The sequence below is a fragment of the Pithys albifrons genome, chromosome 9 (genome assembly GCF_047495875.1).
Source record: "Pithys albifrons albifrons isolate INPA30051 chromosome 9, PitAlb_v1, whole genome shotgun sequence".
Taxonomy (NCBI): domain Eukaryota; kingdom Metazoa; phylum Chordata; class Aves; order Passeriformes; family Thamnophilidae; genus Pithys; species Pithys albifrons.
The window spans coordinates 32,724,195-32,745,614 of record NC_092466.1 but is presented as its reverse complement, the minus strand read 5'-3'; the positions used below and the strand labels follow the sequence as shown (position 1 = coordinate 32,745,614).

General features: G+C 43.3%; 1 protein-coding gene across 5 annotated transcripts in view; it reads left to right on the top strand.

Moving 5' to 3' along the window:
* The window catches only part of LOC139675769 (catenin alpha-3), a 183,992-nt gene that overhangs the window by 141,295 nt on the left and 21,277 nt on the right, over window positions 1-21,420 (top strand). For all 5 annotated transcript variants that reach the window (XM_071563844.1, XM_071563842.1, XM_071563847.1 and 2 more), the window contains one exon: window positions 20,005-20,110. In XM_071563844.1, coding sequence (XP_071419945.1) covers window positions 20,005-20,110 — 106 coding nt within the window. The remainder of the gene's footprint in view (window positions 1-20,004; window positions 20,111-21,420) is intronic.

Genomic DNA, 21,420 nt, shown 5'->3' with positions numbered 1-21,420 from the left:
TGGAACAGAGGGAGCTGTCCCTGCTGATGGCTCAGCTCCTCCCACAAGGGGAAGCCAAGATGATGCCCAAACTGGGTTTGAGGTTACACAGTGACGTGTTACAATTTGCTGTTCTCATGACAGAGTTCAGGGAAGTGACAGCCTTTGTGGCCTTCTCCACCTGGCATGTCACTGAGTCTGCCTTGGGAACTTCACTGCCTTGATGCAAGACTTGCTTTTATGTTTATTTTGCTCAAGCTGTTGTTGGGTAAGAGCACCCAGCAATGTCTCCTAGGAAATAAAGAAGCAGTCATTAAAAAGGCAAAGCACCTCTCCCAGCTTTTCCCCCCTTTAAAATATAGGCCTGTTTTTATTGAATTTATTTGCTATATTTTGTACATGCTATATATTTTTGGCTATAACACCATATGTTCAGGTTTCCTCCTGAATTAATTAGCAGAAATTAGAAGCTTAAATCTTTGGAGAGTTTCCAGGAAATAAGACTGGAAACTTTTGCAATTATCAGCTGCTTCACTGGAAGGGTAGGCACAGCACTGAATTAATTATGACCAGAAATTTGACATAAAATATTAGTTACTTTTTTTTCCTATGAATTTAATGCTGATTCAATTGAAAGTTTTGCTTACTTCTACAAGAGATTTGTTGCCTTCAGAGTATGATATACACCCATATTTCTTGTGACAATTAATGGTCCAAGAGTGAAAAAAAATGGATTTATGGCAGTTACTGCACCACTGACCTGGCTGGTGTTCATGAAATAGAAGTCTGGAGCATAATTGTCCAGGCAGAGTCTGTGGACTTGATAGTGACAGTACCCAATGTAAAAACGAGGAGTAACGAGGAGTTAAGAAAGAAGGCAGATGGGAAAGGAGAGGGGAAACAGCTCACTGGGATGTTGTTTTGTAAAGCAGGAGAGAGTGCTTTTGGTGCTGTATGGGCTCTGCAGTGCTGGCCACCAGAATGTGCTGATACTCTTCAGAGGATTGCTCATGACTACCAGGAGGAGATGAACCTAATAAAGTGGTGTTGTTTCCTGGACTGCCACTCTGATCCTGGGGAGGAGGCAAGGGGCACTCTGGAGAAGGGACTGAGGAAGGTTTTGTAGGCAGGGACTTCCTTGCCCTCTTCTCCCCTCTTCCTTCAGAAGCAGCACTATCACCTTTGTATATCAAGGCTTCTCTGTCAGAGTGTAAAACATGAAAAATGTTGAGGCTGTAAGACATATTTTCCAAAGCAAAGAGATTTTGTAATACAAATTACCTTCTTTTATGTTCACATGTACAATAAGTTGTATGCATTGGAGAAAAATCTCCTTTGGCCCTTTGTATTTGGATGTCTCTCATATCATTTAAGGTGTAGAAGAGCTGAAGGCACCTCACACCCGACACCCAGGTGTTTGTGGGACCAGCCACAGCCAAACCAGCCAGAGCCTCCCAGATTGGTGTGTCTGCCTTTGCACATTTGGTACACCAGCAGTACATTACAGGCTGGGAAGAAGTATAGTCACATTTTTCCTTACTGAAATATATCACTTCTGTCATTCCTGTATGATTATTTTACTATTATTTTTCCCTCTTCTCTAAACTGGGTTACAGCTCAGTTGTTTGACAGCACTGCAGCACTTGCCCTTCTCTGTGGGGGTGAAGCCATGGTTGTTTCAGAGACATGAGCCTTTCATCTTCCTAAAATCACTTCTCCTTATTATTCCTCATCACTGTCTTCACCCTACCAAATGTCTGACTTTCTTCTCTCTAAGCGATCACTCCACAGCAACTAATTTTGGTTGAACCTTTGGTTTCTTTATGGCCAAGAGTCAAGCTAGGATGGAGCTGCCATCCAGTAAAGTGTGATTGTTCCCAGAAGCTGCAGGGTTGCAAGCAACCTTACTGTATTTTCTGTGTAATTAATTTTATTTAGTAACCTTTTAGTTTAGTTTTCTTTTTGGAGTGTGCATACTTCGGAGAAAAAACTATTCACAAATGCTCACCTTGGGAGCACAGGGAACAATAGAAACAGTGCTGAACTGCTGTTTTCTGCTCAAATTATGACTGGAGTCTGTTCCAACCTCTTTTAATTAAACCAGGACCTTTCACGGTTCACACAGCCTGCCAATGGTTTTCACACTTTTTTCTTCCAGCTCTGTACAGCATTTTTTAACACACGTTTTTTTTTTTTGGTCAGTACCTTTGGCAGCTGCTGTTTTGGTCCTGCTGGGGATTCAGACTCTGTTTCTCCTTCAAGTGGCACTGGTAGGGAAGGAGTGATGCTGTCCAGCGTACCCTGGGTGGGTGTGAGCTAATGGAAGGAGTTCAGAGTTCAGGAGGGTTCCTTCATTGCATGGTAAACTTATTGAAAAGCTCTTGTTTAAAGACACCTGCTGTAGTCATACCTGTTCCACAGACCACTGACATCATCCCTCCACAGGCACCTCTGTTACTGCCCTAAAATAAGTAGCTGACACTGTCACTGAGGTTGTCTTCAGATTGATGGAAAGGCCACGGGTCCTCAACACACTGAGGAGGAAAATAAACACAAATCCCAGCAGAGCTGTAAAGGAGGAAGGGAGGGGTGTTGTGAGCACAGTTGTTCCCCCAGGAGTGAGTGCTGTCCTGGGGACAGTGGTGCTGAGCAGGGCAGTGGCAGAGGAGGAGGAAGCACAGCAACATAGTTTCTGCTTTTCACTATACAGGTCAGCTTCCCACTTCCACTTGGATGACTTATCACCACTTCTGTTGCTGTCCTGAGGTGTCTGTTTTAGTTTCCCTAGAAGGTGACTCTGTAAGCTAGGTCTAAAATTAAGACAATCTTGGCCATTTACACTAACAACTTTGATTTGTTTTTAGCATTAAGCAGTGGCTTATTTTAAATTTTGTTCATTGGTTTCAACATCTTTTTCCTGTTGGCTGAATCATCTCTGCAGAGCAGCATATTCTTCAGTGAGGAATGGCTTAGAAGCGTCTTCTGTATGCATGGGCCTGTGGTAATTGCTAGACATATGGTAATGCTCTGCTCCTAAATAACTTCCTTTTTTTTTTTTTTTGCTAAATAGTTATAAACAGACCATAGGTCCCAGCTAATTTAGCACTTCAAGGTTCCTGTGCTGGAATATGCACGGTGCCATTCCTGTCTCTGGAATGTCTTCATTTTTGCTGCCTGGTCTCTGCTTTTCAAGTGGGGCAGTCAGAGGCAGCAGATGATGATAACATGAGTATTCTAAAAGTGATTTCCTTGAAGAGTTCTCAGTGCTTGTACAGAGAAGCCTGAGCTGAAGCACCAGGTGCTGGACATCTGTTCTGGGCAACTGTGAGAGCTCAGTGCTGCTACACCGAGGGTCTGGCATGGGGTGGGAAACATGGGATGTGGCAGGCAGGAGGTGCTGCCAAAGGAGTTACTGCTGTTGGAAGGGGTATTGCAAGTGTTCAGTCAGTATTGCCTTTCATTTTGCTTTTATGCCTGAATGTGGTGTTTGCATTGCCAAGTGCTCAGTGGCCATAAATGTGCAGGTCCTTCCCAGACTGATCCCTGCAGTTCACCTGAGCCAGGAATGGCCTGGTTTTCACATGGGGTTTTTTGCAGCTTTTCTCTACACAAGCAATACTTTTGCTTTGGCACTTGCAGTTCAGTCTGGATTAATGAAAGGGAATGAGTCTTTCATTTCTCATGTATTTTTTAACTGATTGTGGGATTTGTTTGGGTTTTTTCCTCCAAGGGCACTTTCAGAGCAGTCCATGAAATTCTTCCCAAGAGCAGTTCTTGTCTGCAGGGTGGCAGGCCCTGAGCCCCCCACCCATCAAGCTCTGGTGGAGCTCAGGGGCTGTCTGGCTGGTGTTTGAAGGACAGACAGTGGTTGGCTTTGGGACTGCACATCACTTCTTGTTCTCCTACATTCCCAAGGGAGAACACTCAGCTAACAGCTGCCCTTGGCTTCTGGCAGTAGGAAACCCAAAGAGAGGGAGGGTGAAGGATTATGCAGAGATGGTAGGGGGGAGTCCCCACTAAGCCATTCTTTACATCTTTGCTGCAGTGTGGAGCCCTCATCTTGTGTTTCCTTTGCAGAGCTGGGCTGGGCAGCATTTTTCACTGAGTGAATTTTACTAGTCCTTTGACAAAATTTCCAAGTTGTTTTCCCAACCAATAAAGCTGTACAGCCCCTCGAGTCTGCTGATGCAATGTGAGGACTGTTATAAATGCAGAAGATACATAAGTAGACATGGCTGTTTAATGGTTGCTGGGCTGTGATAAAAGCAGCCTTTCCTATCAGTGCAGCAGGCTATTAGTACAGAAAGAGACCTCATGGGCACAAGCCTCGGAGCTGAAACCCTCAAGATTTTGTCAGGATTTCAGTGAACAAGCAGCTGTCTGTGCTGCATTCCCTGCCAAGGCAGTAGCTTGTCCCAGAAGTTCTCTTCAATCTAAGCACAGTTGGATGAGGAAGCAAGCTGCAGCTATAGTTTTGGGCCTCAGAATAAAATGTGCTGTAAGACAAAATGTGCTGTAGACAAAGTGGTGTGTTTATTCAGGACTATCACATTATATTTGGGGCATGTTGTATTCAACTGAAACAGTCTCAGAGGATACTTTCCCTTTTCAGTCCCAGGAGATTTCACCCACCGTGATACAATTACCAAGTTTCATTCCCTGTGGAGCCTGTGCTAACCATATTTTCCAATGCTTTCATGTTGACACAGCAAAGTGACAGTGACACTTGCTGATGATGAGTAACTCACCCGACTGAATTGTGTCACTGTGTCACTGGTGTGGAATGCAATTTTCTACATAAACTCTGTACCCCTAAGAAAGTTTCCTGCCTTGTTGGCATCCTTCAGTGATGGATTCCAGCCAGTGCCCATGTTCTCCTCTCGCTGCTGTGTGGCTGCAAGAGAACTTTCTTACTGATGTTTGGTGAGCAGGCAGAAATGATGACCTTCCATGTTCTAACTGCCCTTTCCTTAGACTCATGTAATATGTCAGTGTTGATAATTCAGAGTGTTATTAAAAATCTTTGCATGTACATTACTTTGTGTCTTGGCACTTGAGATATGTTATTGTAGGAGAAACTTTGCCACCTCCAGCATTTTTAATTAAGTTTCATGGCTGCTGAGCAAATCCTGAAAATGTGACCCCTGAAAGCTTGGGGGGAAAGGAAACACACAGAACTGCAGATGTATTACTTCAAGTCTCATGTTATTTATTCCAATTCTGTGGTATTTTGGAGCCTGACTCATGATCTTGGAATGCTTGAGGCTGACAAAAATATTTCATTCACACACTCAACATGACACTATGTTTACTTAAGTAGAGCAATGAGGAGAGCCCACCGTGAGAAATGTGGGAGATTTGGGAGGATGGGAACATCACAGCCCTTCTCCTTCTGTAGGGCTGTGCTGTAGGGATGTTGAAAACTCTGTGAGTCAACAGAGTAAATGAGAATTTGCTTACTTATTTTTCCCCCCCAAAGCATGAGCATGGAATGTGTCAAATTGATCAAGTACAATTGATTTCAGTCTAAAACTGTCCTCTTACATTCTGAAAATCTGAAATTAGTTTCCTCTTTGCATAGCATTTTCAAGCCAGGTACTTTTTCAGTAGGAGTTGAGTAAATAGTACAGAGATGAAGACTTTGGCTTGGGGCTGGAATTGCCTCTTCTGGTCATGTTCATTGGGCAACTGGAATATGGAGCAAACAGAAGTCTATCAATGTCCTGTTTTGGTGTGGGGAAATGTTCTCCTTTCCTCTGGCCAGCAGAACCCAGCAGAGCAGAAAAAGCCCCTGCAGCCTGCAATGCCTGACAATTCTGGGGGTGTGCTGGTGCCTGGGGAGGCGGAATTTCGGATCTCTGCATTCCTGAAGAGAACTGAAAGGAGCACTTTCCACCTGGGTCACCTGTTTTGTGGTCACCAACCTTACCAGAGAGCATTCTCTTTCAAGGGTTCTCTCTTATCAAGACACATCTGTATTAATTGTAGCTGATTTTCATACTACTTACCATATTAAAGGAAGTTTCTTTAAAGTCTTACATACCCCATACATATTATAAACACAGTATGTTGTAGCAACGTTGTGGAAATGAAACTGCAAGTTAATGGTGCTTTTCAGAGACCATAGCAGTAAAGGAGGAGTTTTTTGGAAATATTTGGATAATTGATTGAACATATAGTCAGAAAGTTGTGTGGTATTTAGAAGATGGATTACTGAGCCATTAGCAGTATGATCAGATATCCATATTAATAAACATCTGTCCCAATGGCATAACAGATGTGCTAGGTGCATATATAACATAAAATGTAAATTTTTGATGAGTACTTTGTTCTTTTTTTATTACAAAATGCTTTAATTACACTCTAGATCATGCCATTTATTTCAGTTTGCAACACTGAAAGTGTGGATTTCCTTAAAAAAAAAAGGTGTGAGGACAGTTTTCTGATAAATTCTAAAACATGACTCTGCTAATTCAATGAACTAATTTTGAAAGGGAATTTTCTTGTCTTCCACTACCAGCTTAGAGCATGTCATGACAGGTGTGTTGCAGCATTTTGGTTCTGGTGCTCCTGATGTGGTTCCTCTTTAGGTTGAACAGCCCCTTAATGCCAGTGGCTGTTGAGTTTATAGTGCATGGCATGAGGAGGGTGCAGCTTCCTGGCTCCCTCTGCACGTGTTGCATTTCTCAAGCAGGGAAAAATTGCCAGTTTGCTGAAGATGAAACTTGAGAACTTGATCAATGCAGTTATAAGATGTAGTAGTTTAAGTACAAGAAAACTGACTCCCTAACTCCAAAAAACTTTTCCATTCCCATTTTCTGCATCCAAAACTTCATTCAATTCAAAATCCACTTATCACATTTGTGAAATCTTTTATCATTGTGATTTTTTATTTTGTGAAACACCAGATGGGCACTCTGACAGACAATTTTGCAGCAATGTTAAACACCATTAGCCAGATGCATCTTTTTGACCAAAAATGTTAGCAACTTCCTGATAGCCAGGTGAGCTTTTTAATCAGATTTTGGTATTAATTTGTATTTTTCCGGAGATTTTTCAGAAGATTGAGTCCTTTGTCGTGACACAGTGGGTAGTTACAATTCTAGTTGTACCACTTGTTCTTTCAAGTAGTGTTTAAAAGCCATTAATGAGAGCTGGTGGGCACAAGTGTTGAAAAATATGATTATTAATAGCACACTGTAACCCCAAGAGTAGGATGGCACGTGGAAGCTCTGAAAATAGCCTGGATGGCCATTCACAAGGTGATGTTACACCTTGGAAAGGCATTCAGAAAGATTCCCTTTGGAATCAGCACTTCAGTGGAGGGACAAACCCCTTCAGTAAAGAATGTAACAATGGGAAGTAGTGGCATGAAAGAGGTAAAACTATTGAGCTGTGAATCAGCTTTAAAAAAATGGGGAAATGATAGAGGGAGGGTGAAAAAGGGGTTTGCAGAGGCTCAGTGCATCGAGCTTGAAATGCCACGAGGCAGATGTGACCACAGCATGGCCTCCTTTCCAGCCCCTGGTATTACTGCCATTAATCAGCTCTGCCAGTTCTCCCAGTTTGCTGCTGCATCTGGGAATATGAGTTCCTTTTTCCTTTCCCCTAAAATAACTGCTTCTGAGCCCTGTGGATGGATGAGCCTCTCAGGGCTTGGTTCACACGGGAAGGGAGATGCTTTTTGTTCTTCCAGCTGCCCTGTCTCCCCTCTGTTCTTGCAGAGGGGTCCCCAGTGACACTTCAGTAACCTTGACTGAAAGGTGAAATGGTTTGGGCTTTCACGGTTAGACATGAAAAGCTTGAAGACATGACCAGTGTGCAGCCTTGAGCTCTAGAAATAATCCACTCCACCCCCCAAAAATAATTCAAAGAGCACACTTTTTGACCCATTTTGTGGTTTTTGAGATGTGGAGGAGGTTTTTTTAATTACTATGATTGAAGAGATAGTCAAGGGGAATGAGAAAATTTGAGATGAGGGATTCAGAATTAGAGCTGTGTTGATACAGCTCTTAGTTTAAATGTGTTAAAAGCCCTCTGAGCAGTGTTCACACCTGCATGTGTGAACAACAGGCTTGCTCCTCTGTCTCCAGGTAGTCTGTGACATCCCCTCTGCAGGGAACATTTATCTTATGAGTCTTGTGACCTTCTAAATGTAGACACACTATCCTGACTTGCAAGGCAGTCTCCTTGTACAGGCAGTCACTCCAAAGGGGGGGCTGCGATTGTCTCACCACAAAATGTATGTGGTGGTTGATGATATGAGCTGTGACATAGCTGAGATCAAACTGAAATCATTAATCCACCTTCCTTTGCAATTTCTACCGTCAGCTGATCAGTGGGATTGCAGTCAGTTGGGATAGGGGGAAAAGCAGATCAAAAGTGCAAGCTCAAGAATGACAGATTGGTCACAGAGCACATAGAAATGCATAATTACAGCTATTTGGGGATATTAAACAGCTGCCACTATTACTCTGCATTACTGAACCAGAGGGCTCGTTCTGTGACTCAGGTTCATGACAGTCTTTTTGTCTTACTATAGTTCATGAAAAAGAGCTCTCTAATCTCCAGGTTTGGGGGTTTCAATGGCTATTTTTGGATAATCACTTTGCTATCTGCTTTGTTTGCTTTCATGTTCAAAAATCCAAAGATCCATTAGAAGTCAGTTCTTCACAGTGTCTACATCTTCTTTTGCTGCCATCCCTTTTTTCCAGGACTAAGTGAAGTGTACCATGTATTTCACTGGGGGTTGATGAGGGTGTAATGAAAAGCTTCTCTGCAGCTCCTTGTCCAGAGGGCAGTTGGCACCTTCAATCTTTAGCTCAGCCTTTCTGAATATGAGTGTTTAGTGATGCATCTGCCAGAGTACCCAGTGCTCTTCTTCAAGTCCTTTATGTTTCTAAATTGCATTGATATACTTTGTATTGGTTTGGTTTCTACACCAGAACTGTTCCTACCTACCTGAGGCCGGAGGGGGAAGTGCTTTCTGCTCACTCATATCTGCCATTCATTTTACTAAGTGCTGACACACGTGGGGTCAGATCCCACCGTGCACTCTGTTCCTGCTTTGTTCTACAAAGGTCTGCCATTGATGTAATTTTTTTTGCTTAATGACACAATTAAATAAGGAATAAACACTAAAAAATGATAGCATAGTGGTCATAAAGCCATAACCTCTGCATTTGGGATTCACCGAGTTTAAATTGTGTAACAGGCCTTGCTGCAAGGCATGTTCTCAGAGGGTAAGGAGGTAGTCTGGGTACACCTGTGGCTGGATTCTTTTAAAGAAAAGGTGTTAATAGTGATTTTCAGAAGACTCTATTTGCTTTCTCTCATTGAAGAACTGAAAAAAGTGTACTTTGAAAACAAAGGGAGTGTTCTGGTTTTTACAGGTTAGAGCATAGCAAGAGGATTTTTAGAAGACAATATTGACTTGCTTAAGGGGCATTGCTTTGTTTGCTCTGGACTGCTCACAGTCACACTTGGTGTCATTAGTAACCCTCCCATGGCTTTCTTCTGCTTCCAGGCTGTTAAGATTTGCTTTTTCTAGACTAAGCTGTAACTCCTGGTGAAAATTCAACATGTAGTGCACAGGAGTGGGGAGCAGATGGGCCTCTCTGCAGTGGCAATCCTTGAGATAATCACAGAATCATAGAATGGATTGGCTTGGAAAAGACCTCCGAGATCATCAAGTCCAACCCTTGGTCCAACTCCAGTCCCTTTACCAGATCATGGCACTCAGTGCCACGGCCAAGCTCAGTTGAAAAACCTCCAGGGATGGGGAATCCACCCCCTCTCTGGGCAGCCCATTCCAATGCCTGAGCACTCTCTCTGCAAAGAAGTTTTTTCTGCTCTCCAACTTCAATTTCCCCTGGCAGAGCTTGAGCCCATCGTGCCCCCTTGTCCTATTGCTGAGTGCCTGGGAGAAGAGACCAACCCCCACCTGGCCAGAACTTCCCTTCAGGCAGTTCCAGACAGTGCTGAGGTCACCTCTGAGCCTCCTCTTCTCCAGGCTAAACACCTCCAGCTCCCTCAGCCTCTCCCCACAGCACTTGTGCTCCAGTCCCTTCTCCAGCCTCGTTGCTCTTCTCTGGCCCCGCTCCAGCCCCTCAATCTCTTTCCTCAACTGAGGGGCCCAGAACTGAACACAACACTCAAGGTGTGGCCTCACCAATGGTGACTTCTGTCTGGGTGTACCTCTCCCCTGGGCAGTGAGAAGGTGCAGCTCAGAGTTTGGAACATGCTGCACATGGCCAGACACCTCTGCCAGCAAGGCCAAGACTCCTCCTTTTGCCCTGCCCACTTCCCTGCAGGGGAGCTGTGCATTTACAGGCCAGTGTACAGTGTGTGTACAATTCTAATGTTATCTGTTCATTACCAAATAGTTTCTGCTCAGAGCAATATTTAAAACATTTAAAAATCCCTGAAACACAGTCTGTGAGGTGGTTTTAGAGATGTTGGGTGGTTTTAGAGATGTTCAAATCTCTGGGTAATTTCTGTTCATGACAGAAAAAGCAGAATAAGGGAGATGGATGAGGCAAATAGCAGAGACCTCCTGCAGTCACCCAAACGTAACTGTAGGTGTGTAACATAGTGATTAAAAATGACAGGCATCCACATGAAAGCCATGACTGGTAAGGTCTGCTGGCCTTAGTGACAGAAAAATGAAAGTGTCCTTTGAAGAGCTGCATTTGGAAGCAGAAAGAGATGGAGAAGCATCTGAGAGATAATGAGAGTAAAAGGGGCTGAGGTACAGCCTGGTTTGGATACCAGAACTTGCTCACTTTGGATGCTGTGATATTCCCTCCCATTATACTAACAATGTTTGTGTGTGGCTGTGAGAAACAGAGCAGAGGAACATCTGAGGAGAGAGTCCTGGTGGCACAGGAAAAAGAGCCCATGAAATAGCAGTCTGGGGGAACCAGTCTCTACATCTGCAAGTTGTTTGCTCTGGAGCTAAACAAAAATTGAGTTTCATGGATGCATCTGCATGGAAAGGTATAGTCAAATTTCTTCAGCTGTGCTATATTGTACAAACCACCACTTTTATTAGAATTTAATCTCTGGTTTTAATAAGCTACTACCAAATTCAGAAGTATTTCTATGTTTACATGCACTTACAGAGCTAAAAATCTCAGACATCCCATACTTAGATTGGTGCACATGGACACCCTTGGATGTTTGGAATTTTCTTGCAGTCCTTGATGAGATGAATCATCAAAGGGTCCAGTTGAAACCCAGCTCAGACCTGCTGCAGGAGGACAAATTCCCATCTTTTTACTATTTTTATCACTACAGGCTTTTGACATTTTTTTATTATTTTTTTTTTATTTAATGAGTCCAATGTAAAATCTACTGGTAAAATAATTTAGTAACAGCAATGAGCTTTGTGAAGCACTTTTCATCTTCAGATCATGAAGTGCTTTTCATCTTCAGATCACAATGACAATTTTATAATTTTATATTTTTACACACAAGTAAAAATATTTACATAATTATATGGTATTTTGAGTTTCTTGTTTCATGTATATACCTCCTGCAGCTGGTCTCAGCTGGGTAGGAATTGGGCATTTTCATTAACACATTTCATCAGGGTTGCAAGAGAGCTCTGAACACCTTAGGGAAGATTTGGACTTTGGGATGATTAGTGAAGGGAAAGGGTGACTTTGTGCACAAGTGTAAGTATGGGAAGATCTCACAGTTCTTTATGTAAACAGTAATATATGTAGTGTGTGTTTGATTGATGCATCAGTCAGACCCAACAAACACAGCCCTTTGGTGCTTTGCTTTCCACACTGTGCTGTTGCTGTGATTAGTTTTGTCGGACTTCAGACTGACCAACTTGTAGTCAGAGTTTTGGCTGCCCTTCCACCTCCAGGCTGCAGGCACAGCTCCTCTCCTGACATACCCTCTTGGAAGTTCCCTCTTCACTTCTGCTTCATGTTCTCCATATTATTTTAAGCTGTAGTTCCAAATTATGAAGCATCATAGGTACCATTATTATCATAACTACTCAAGTAATAACAGCATTTTTCCCTATGAATTCCACCAGGATTTCTCAGTTCCATAAGTGTCATGATCAGGATGGTAGAGCTCCTCTGCCACAGGGATGGTGTAGATATAGATATATAAAAATATGTATATGTACTCTGCCATATAGAACTGCATTCTGAAGCAAGAATTCCTTGCTGTTAAACCATATGCTTTTGAAAACTGGAGACCAGAAATGGCACTTCCAGGGATGATTCTTTGCCTCTCCTGCTCACCTTTGACCCTGCAGCCAAGCCTGGATTTCTCTAGCAAAGCATCCAGCTGACAATATAGAATATGTGAGCTTAGAAATAAGTGTGTTTTTGCCTTTCCATGTTCTAATAGCTGTATTGCTACTTTGTTTATCAAAGCAGAGAGGAAGAGAACACAGATCATTAAGAAAGATCCCTTCTGTGTTTATGGATTATCAATGGGCATGACACTGAAGTACAAATACAGTCTTCATGGTGTTTGGTGAAATTAGCAGAAGACTCAGATTTTCCTCAGAGACTCCAAGTGATCATGGTTTTGGTGAAATTCAGGGAATTTTGGGCATCACTATCAGAATGGAAATGGGCAGACACTAAAGGCCTGTGACAAATCTGCTTCTGTGTCATACTCAGTGCTGAGAAAGTTTTTGATTGCTGTGTTTTGGTCTTGGGTGGCACAATACAGGAATTAAGAGCAACAAAAAGAAATAAATGACTGGGTTCTTCCTAGGGCAAAACCTTCTGGTTAATAGTTTGGCTTTATTTTGTAGAGCTGGTAAAAGCTTGGGTGATATGGGGAGAGAAGGGTGACCTGGATAAAAACACTACCAACACAAGATCAACAATAAAGTATCCAGATAGCAGAGCAGAGAAAGAGAGAATCATAGGGCTGATATAAAGTTGTATTGATTTAAAAAAAATAGCTGTAAATAACAGTAATTTTCACTTCCCATTTAACTGCCACACTGGTGTAAAGGATTTAGCTGCATTGCTGCACTGGCCTTCATTTTCAGTGTTTCTTAAGCCACAGTTGCATTGCCATTCTGTAGTGGCCTGGGAGAAGGGGCAAGTATGCAAGTACAGTTTGCCTCCTGCCAGTTTAACTCCAAGGAAAAGTCTGGACTTCTGTACTGTTTCTGTTCAGTATTATCAGTGTCCTTTTTAATTGTAACTGCTTTTCTCAAGCTAATTCTTAATTCCAAATCTGGCCTCAGCCCATTTCCTTCTTCTTCCCCATCAGTATCCAGTTTAAGTTCATTAAGCATTCTCTGTTTTCCCTTCATTCAAGTCCTAAAGAACTGAGCAGCTCAGACACCAGGACAGATCCCAGAGAAATCAGGTTCCTTCTGTTTTTCCCTACCCTGTGACAGCAACCCTCTGACAACCAGTCTGTCTTGGAGTGTGCTCTTCCCAGTTTTGCACCTCCTTTGCAATTATTTTATCTACATTCCACATGTGCTTTAGGCAGTTAATGAAAATGCAACAGAAGACAGTTTCAGAACCTCCTCTGAAGATACATGGTATTTACAGCTTCTAAGCTTTCCAGAAGCCATAAAAGCTTATTTTCCATTGGTCTGACAATATTTATGCTTGAAAAACCACCTAGGCTCTTACCTATCTCTTTGTTACAGTCTGGATGCTTCCAACTTGTTTGGCTATGATTGGTGGGATTTATTGGCCCTCAGCAGACACCATTGGGAACTGATGGCCCAAACAGGCTGGTTGCTGTGCCAGCAGTGCTGCCAAGGGCTCTGGCAGGACAGCAGGGGCTGGGGCAGCTTCTGCACAGTCAGAGGCACCAGCCCAATAAAACCCATTCCTCTCAGATCAGCCTGTGTAATACTCATTTGCAAAGTAGATTTCTTTTGTATTTACCCCACTCCAGCTGTAAAAAACGCCCTGCTTGTGGACCTCCACCTCTTTAATTGTCTTCACAGACCTCCTGCCAGTGCAGGAGGGCAAAAAGGAAGAGGGAAGAGAAACTTGTGCATGAATCTCATTTTCATTTCCAGACTTACAGAACAGATAGCAAGATATATGTGCTGTGTTCACATTGCCTGGAACTTTATTGTCCCATTCCTGGGCCCATATAATTCAGGTATTTTTGTAAGTCTTAAATGCCTTTACTCAGAAAAGGTACTTCTACCTGCAAAATACTATTTATTGCAGAGAGTTTATGGCCATTTACTTCATGCCTTTTAATGTTTCTTTCACACTGTCCTTTTCTGATGTGGCTGCACTTTTGTTTGCATTGTATTTATTTTGTTAAGGACTAGACCTGCTTCAGCCATTGCATCTGTAAATGCTGAGTGGGAGTTTGGCCTTAGCCAGTTAGTTTTGCTGGCTTTAAGAATTCATTTCTCCTGATTTCCAAACCTGTAAACTCAGACAGGGATAGAAAATGAGTGAAACTAAAATCTTTCTTGCACTTGTATCAGCAACTCTAACGAAATGCAAAGGTCAGCCCTGGGCCCCACCTGTACAATCTACAATTCCCTTTGCCCTCAGTGGGTTCCTGAGGAGCCTCCTGTCTGTCTGGCTGTAACTGATACAGATGTGCAGACAGGTGTAATAAAAGGGGGAGTTGTTTCTAGACATGATTCTGAAAAGCACAATTTTCATCCTTTAACACCGAGAACTCCACAGATTTCATCTAAAACTGTGCACATGGAGCTGGGAGGGGCAGACAAAGCAATTCACGGAAGAGAATGTTTCACTCAGTAAGTTAATAGAGCATTTGTAATGAGCGAGGTGTGAATCCTGTTGCCTTATCCCTGCTCCCAGCACTGCACACAATCAGTAGGTTAATAAAAGAAAAAAAGCAGACTTCAGAAACAGCTCATGGGATAGAGATCAGCATGTGTGACTGGAATCCAGATTTCTGACCATGCCAGTATTGCAGTTATTTTGCAGTGGGAAGGCAGAAGAAGGGGAAACACATGGTGTGTTTGGGCAAGAACTGCAGGAGGCACAAGCAGTACCTTGGAATGTAGTGACAGCTGAATTAACTAAATACAGTAGTGTATATAAAATGCAATAACTGTTTGGGAGTATCTTTTGGTCTCTGAATAAGGTAATGGATGTTCCTTATAAAACCAAACAGCAGTAAATTAAAGCACTTTTCCCAGGAGAAACATGTACTTAAAGTACATGACAGTTCCCTGGATGAGAGCTCTGACCTTCTCCACAACGTCAGGAAATGCTCCAGTCAACTCCCAACAAGGAGCAGCCCTTGGCAACACTCAGCCTCATCCAGACCAAGGCTCAGCCCTAAGGAGGGAACAGGCTGGGGCCGCTCCCATGGACACTGGCCTGGCTTTGGCTGGGATCATCAGATCTGGCTGGAACACCAAGAGAGAGAGATGAGCTGCTTGGTTAGTACAGGCTGGTAGTTCCTGCTCTGCAGTGCCCCTGGAAAACCTGCAGTTCCAGCGAGAGCTGCCAGGATTTGCTGAGCTAGAAACCAGGACTGAGGATGGGGTGGTCAGTGGGTGGAGCCCAAGACTTTCCTGTGACAGTGGCCACTCAGCTGTGGGTTGGAGCTCCAGAGTGATCACAAAGCTTCAAGTTCACTTTAACTCACTCCTTATGTGTGATGGTGGTTTGTGGTGTTGGTGTGTTTAGGCAGGAGTTTCTCTTTTGGACAGCAGAGCTCTCGATTGCTGCTTCTGGGACAAACATTTGCTGAGGTGAACAGTAGGGAGAAGCCATTCAGCTTTGCTCAGAGACAGGAGACTTTTTCTGGGAAAATGAGATGAAAAAAGCTTTTTGGATTTGAAATAAGAATACAAGCTTCTTTTACTGTGAGAATTAAGAGAGCATTGTTGCTTTTCAGAGTGAAATTCCAGTGTGAAGGAAAGCAGAAAACGATGCCCCAGACTGATGACTGCTGCCCATTGCAGTTCTGCTGAGGCAGCCAGGGCTGGAGCTGCTCTGCAGGGAATGGTTTGTTGGGGCTGGAGCAAGAATGATGAGACTGAGCACCTTCAGTCTCTCTCTCACAACTATCCAGAACCCTTGGTGTTGTAATAATTAACATAGTCCAACGTTTTTTAATCTTATGATTGTACCTTTCTAGAAACATTTCTGTGAAGTTCATTGGGTTTTTTTCTCCTACACCTTTGTGGAATACTCTAAACTGCTTTCTTTGTTCCCAATCCAACTGCTTTCCTTCCAGTTAGGCCTAGCTGGACATCCCTATCTCTCATTTATGGCCTGTTCCCAGTTTCTTGTTGGATAGAACAGGTGAGTTGAGCTGTAGGAGCAATCCATCACTACCTTGGGGACATAATTGCTTATAAATATAGTACTTTGTGTCTCCTCTTTGTTGTCACAGCCTTGCCTGTGTTAGCAGCTTACTTAGCTTTGTGCTTGGAAATAGGTGTGAGGAAAATAGATCTATTAGATCTTCCATGCAATGAACCCAGATCAGGAATTTAGAGTCTCCTCTATGCTATGAACCAGTGAAATCACTGGGAAAGGATTTCAGTAACTGAGTGTGTCAAATAAAGTTTGGCTTTAAACATTACAGACAGGAAGCAGGGGAAAAACCAGTAAGATAAGGCTGACTCAAAAAATAATAAAAAAGTAAATTACATGGTTGCCATAGCAGAGAAATTAGGATTTACTTAGGGAGAAAGGTGGAAAACTCTATGAAGAAGCAATTTTGTGGTGCTGTCCAGCAGATGATACTTGGTGGAAGGATTTTTTTTGTATGTCTAGTTCCTTATCAGCTGTAGGTGCATGAGCCAAGCTAATGCTTGCAGGTCTGCACTGTCTGCCACAGTCAGGATGCTCAGCTTGTGGTGCAGGAGGAGCAGGGACTACAGCTGTAGAAGGAAAGGGATGCTGTTACAAAGATCTGGAGAGAGAACTAAGTGAAATATCTGGGGAAATGTTCCAGAGTGTGAGATGGATAGCTCAGGGAAACAGCCTTCCAAGCAAAGTGCTTTTTCATACTTCAAGCTTGCCAGAAAAAAACAAGTGGATGTAAAACTGGTAGGGAGCTGTGTAAGGGCTGGGGAAAACAGCCTCGATGATTTAATGGACTTTTTGTGTCTCTAACATCTGGATCCAGGAGTAAATCTGAGTAAGTGGCATTCTGAGTCTGCTGATCTGGTGGTAAATCAGGAAAACTGGAAATTCAAAGTGCACATCTGCACCGATAACATTAGAAGGCAACATGCACTGCAAGTGGTAATCACTCACCAAAAATGTGAAACTTCTTTGTTAAATTTAAGATAATAAAATCACTGGGCTGGAACAGACCTCAGAAGGGGACTGATACCACCCCGTCACTCTTAGCAGGTGTCTGGTCTTGTGCATTGGCAGTGATGCCAAAGCCTCCAGGCTGCTCTGCTCTGGTTCCCTCTGAGCTCAGCACCTCACCTGACCCTGCTTTTCCACAGTGGGAGCTCCATCCCACCTCTTCAATCCACTGTGGTCCTGAAACCCTTTGGAGACTGTTACCATGTGTGTCCTGCAGCTTCTCTTGCTCCTGCTTCCTGCTGTGCCCCACTGAACCCTTCCGTCTCTCCTTATGCTTATGACGTGTCTAATCATCCTTTTTGCAGTTTCCCATCGTGTCAAAACTTCCTTCATGGAACCCCCCACCAGCAGTGCAGCTGCAGTCTTACCTAATGGAGAAAGCAGGAGGGAAGCTTTCTTGAGGATATCTCCCTGTTTGTCTACCTTGGTGTGGCATCTGCTGCTTCCATAACAGCAACTGCCTCACAAACTCCTGTTCAGACTGACCCACTGTAGCAACTCCTCTGGCTTCCCAAAAATCTACTATATAGGTGCTGTCTTTCTCTCTCTCTCTAAGCAGTTAGTTAGTTATGTCCAAATTTAATGTTTGCAATTGTTCCCACTGAAGTATCATGCCATTATTACTTTTGTTTTTCCTTTCTGTTCCTTCCCTTTGCCTGGTGCTTCAGCAGGTTTGGTGTACTCTCCCAAGGGTTCTTTGCAAAGTCCTTAGGACTGCCAAACATCCTACATTGGCACTAATGGCTCATTGAGGCAGTTAAACCTGTACTTTATGTCAAAGGCTCTGGATTTTACAGGAAGGTGAGGAAAGGAGAACAGGTAGTTCTTGGCTATGTGGCAAAGGAGCCATCCTTGCATGAGTACCTTGAAGTGCTGGGGTTTCAGCCCCGGGGAATATAAGGCTGAGCACTCCTGACACTAATCCTTTATTTCCAGGCTGAGCTGTGGCTCATAGCTCTGAACCATCGTGCCCCACATTTCCTAGAGACTCTAGCAGAGAACTTGAACCATTGGTGCAATTCGGTGGCAAGTGGAGCAGAAGTCTCCAGAACACTCAGTGCCAAGGCTGCTCTAATGGCTCTCATGGTGGTTGTATTTGTGGTGAAATACTTGCTGTTCATTTGTTTCAAATAACCTTTCTTGGGTAGAATTGCTTCATTCTCATTAGATCTCTGAGGGACTCGTACAGGTACAAGGAAATTGCTCATTTAATTGAGGAACTTCACCTTCAAAATACTTGCCCAGTGTATCTTCAGGTGTCAAAAACGCTGCTGGCTGATGCTCACAAGAATTTCCTTAACAGAAACAGCTTGCACTGTTGCACCTCTCCTGTCCACTGCTTTAATTCTGGGTTGTGTTCACCTTTGGTGTTTGCCTGGGGACTGGGCTGCACCTTTCCAGGAGGGTACTGGGCTGTGGGCAGTTTGTGGAGCACCTAAAGGGCTTGCTGTGGACAGCTGACAGACTCTGGCCTTTGCAACCTGCCACAGTGCAAAGAGCAATGGAGAGCTAATTAGTGGCCTGAAGTGGTGGGGAGGGCCAAGGTGCAGCTGTGAGACTGGTTGTGCACCTGAGGGTTGGAAGGGAAAATACCAGGAAAGGAGTACGGGTGAAGTTTGAAGCACTTCATCCTGGACACGGGGGATTGCATTTGCAGATTCATTCCCCACATACCCTATTATCCTATTATAAACCAATCATTCTGCAAAATAGATTTTTCATAACAAGAAGATGCCTTTCTGTAGAAAAAAATAATGTGTAAATACCTGATTCTAAGTGGCTCCAAATGTGGGCTTCAAAAGTTGAGAATAAGGAACTGTAATTAGTCTGCTCTTCCCCAAGGATTAACAAATAGTTCTTTGCTAAGCAACATGATTAATCAAGAGAAGATTAAACTATCTGCCAGGTTATGTTGTCATCACTGTATTTTTACTGAATGAAGTGTTTGTATAGTTATATATGATAGTATTTTTAGGCTAAATGAGTTTTTACTGGAATGGTCAGTCTTTATGCATGAAACCATACTGACTTTGAGGGAAAAGGTCTTCTCATTTGAACAAAGAACTATGTTAATTTTTTTCAAGTTATCTGCTTCCTTAGTCCAGTGTGGAACTTGTAAATGGATATGGGGCATTCAGGAAGTAAATGTTTACATAATGAGACTTGACAAACTGTTCACAAGAACTGGTTTCCTAGACTGAAAACTCTGAAGAAATTATGATTTGGAAGGTATTTTCAGATGTGGCATATCTATATTTGGAGTGGCATGTGTTAGTTGATTTGCAGCCCTGTTCATATATCTCTGTTTGTGCTTGGCTGCACCAATTAAATTAGAAAAAACCCTAAAACAGGTATCCATAATGACTCTGAGAATGCATTGTATGCTGAACTTCCTTTGAACATATGAACTGGAAAATCTGTGGGAAGGAGAGGAACTTCATATAACCCTGGGAAAAGCAAACTGCACACAAAATCCCTTAAGATCAGCATTTGGCATGGGTTGTCTTCCAGTAGGAAAAAACTGTGTGACATCCTTCTGGTACTTCTGCATCAGCTGATGCCAAAAAACCACATCTGTGGGACGTGAAAACAAACCAGTTGGGACCAGGGGGAATTTAATTAATGTTGCTTGTGTGGATTAGCTGCCTTATTGAATTGAGTTCTGTGCCTGATTTGCATGGGTGTGATTTATTCTCAGTTTTGGAATAATGGAGCAGGTTCTTTGTTCCCTTTGCAGAGGCAGAGGCCCACTGAAGCACACGTGTGATGTCATCAATGCAGCAAAGCTGATCTCGGAGTCAGGCTCGAGGATGGATGTCCTGGCACGGCTCATTGCAGACCAGGTGGGTAACTCAGGCAGCAGTGCCTTAAACTCTGTCCCAGCCCATCCATCCCCAGCCCCACTGGCACCTGAGGAGGCCACTCACTGAGCTGCTCCTGACATCTGCTCATTGCAGACCAGGTGGGTAACTCAGGCAGCAGTGCCTTAAACTCTGTCCCAGCCCATCCATCCCCAGCCCCACTGGCACCTGAGGAGGCCACTCACTGAGCTGCTCCTGACATCTGCTCATTGCAGACCAGGTGGGTAACTCAGGCAGCAGTGCCTTAAACTCTGTCCCAGCCCAGCCATCCCCAGCCCCACTGGCACCTGAGGAGGCCACTCACTGAGCTGCTCCTGACATCTTTAGTCTACTGCCTGATTCTCCTTCTGTTCTCCGTTTCTGAAGCAGTGAATATGTAGAGCCTGTCTTAATGTATGTGGGGATTCTCTTCTTCATACACATCCATGGGTCTGTTTATATACACTTACAAACCTAAAATGTGTACATTCACAGATGTGTATGGGGATGTATTTATCTAGATATGCATTTGTACATATGTGTGAATAGTTGTGAGCTGCCTTAAGCTGTGAATGCAGCATGTGGACATATATATGTATGTATATATAAATGTGTATGCATGCACAGATGTGTATATATTTATAGATTGGAATAACTGAATATACACACACATATATACACACACTATATAAACACATTATATATATAAATACATTATATATATATTATATAAATATACACACATTATACATATATATATATAAAGCTATTGTCCACTTCACCCCCAGTTGGAACTAAGAACCATGCAGCTCATGTTCTGAACATTCCTCAGTCACATGGAAAAAATAGTAAATCTCATGGGTTGAGGTAAAAAGTTAAATAATTTAAGCATAATGAAATGTAATAGTAAGAAGAACAATAACAACAATGATGAAAGAGAGGGAGAGGAGGAATCAAACTCAAGAGAAAAAAGTGATGCACACACAAGGGCTCCTCAGGTGCTGCCCCATGGCCAGTGGGTCCCTGAGCAGCCACTGCTCCCTCCCAGGTCAGTCCCACAGTGTTCACACTGGGCATGGTGTGGGTGGAATATCTCTGTCCTGGCCATGGCCCCAGCTTTATTCTCATACTTAATGCAACACACAGCACTGTACCAGCTACTGAGAAGACAACTATCCCAGCCAAAACCAGCACAGCTGGGAATGCAGCCTTTTAGATGTGTGATCCAGTCCATTTAGTGACTGACTTGGGTGAATTACCCAGGAACAACTGGAGTTGTTGAGGTGAGTCAGCTGAGCAGTGGGAACACAGGA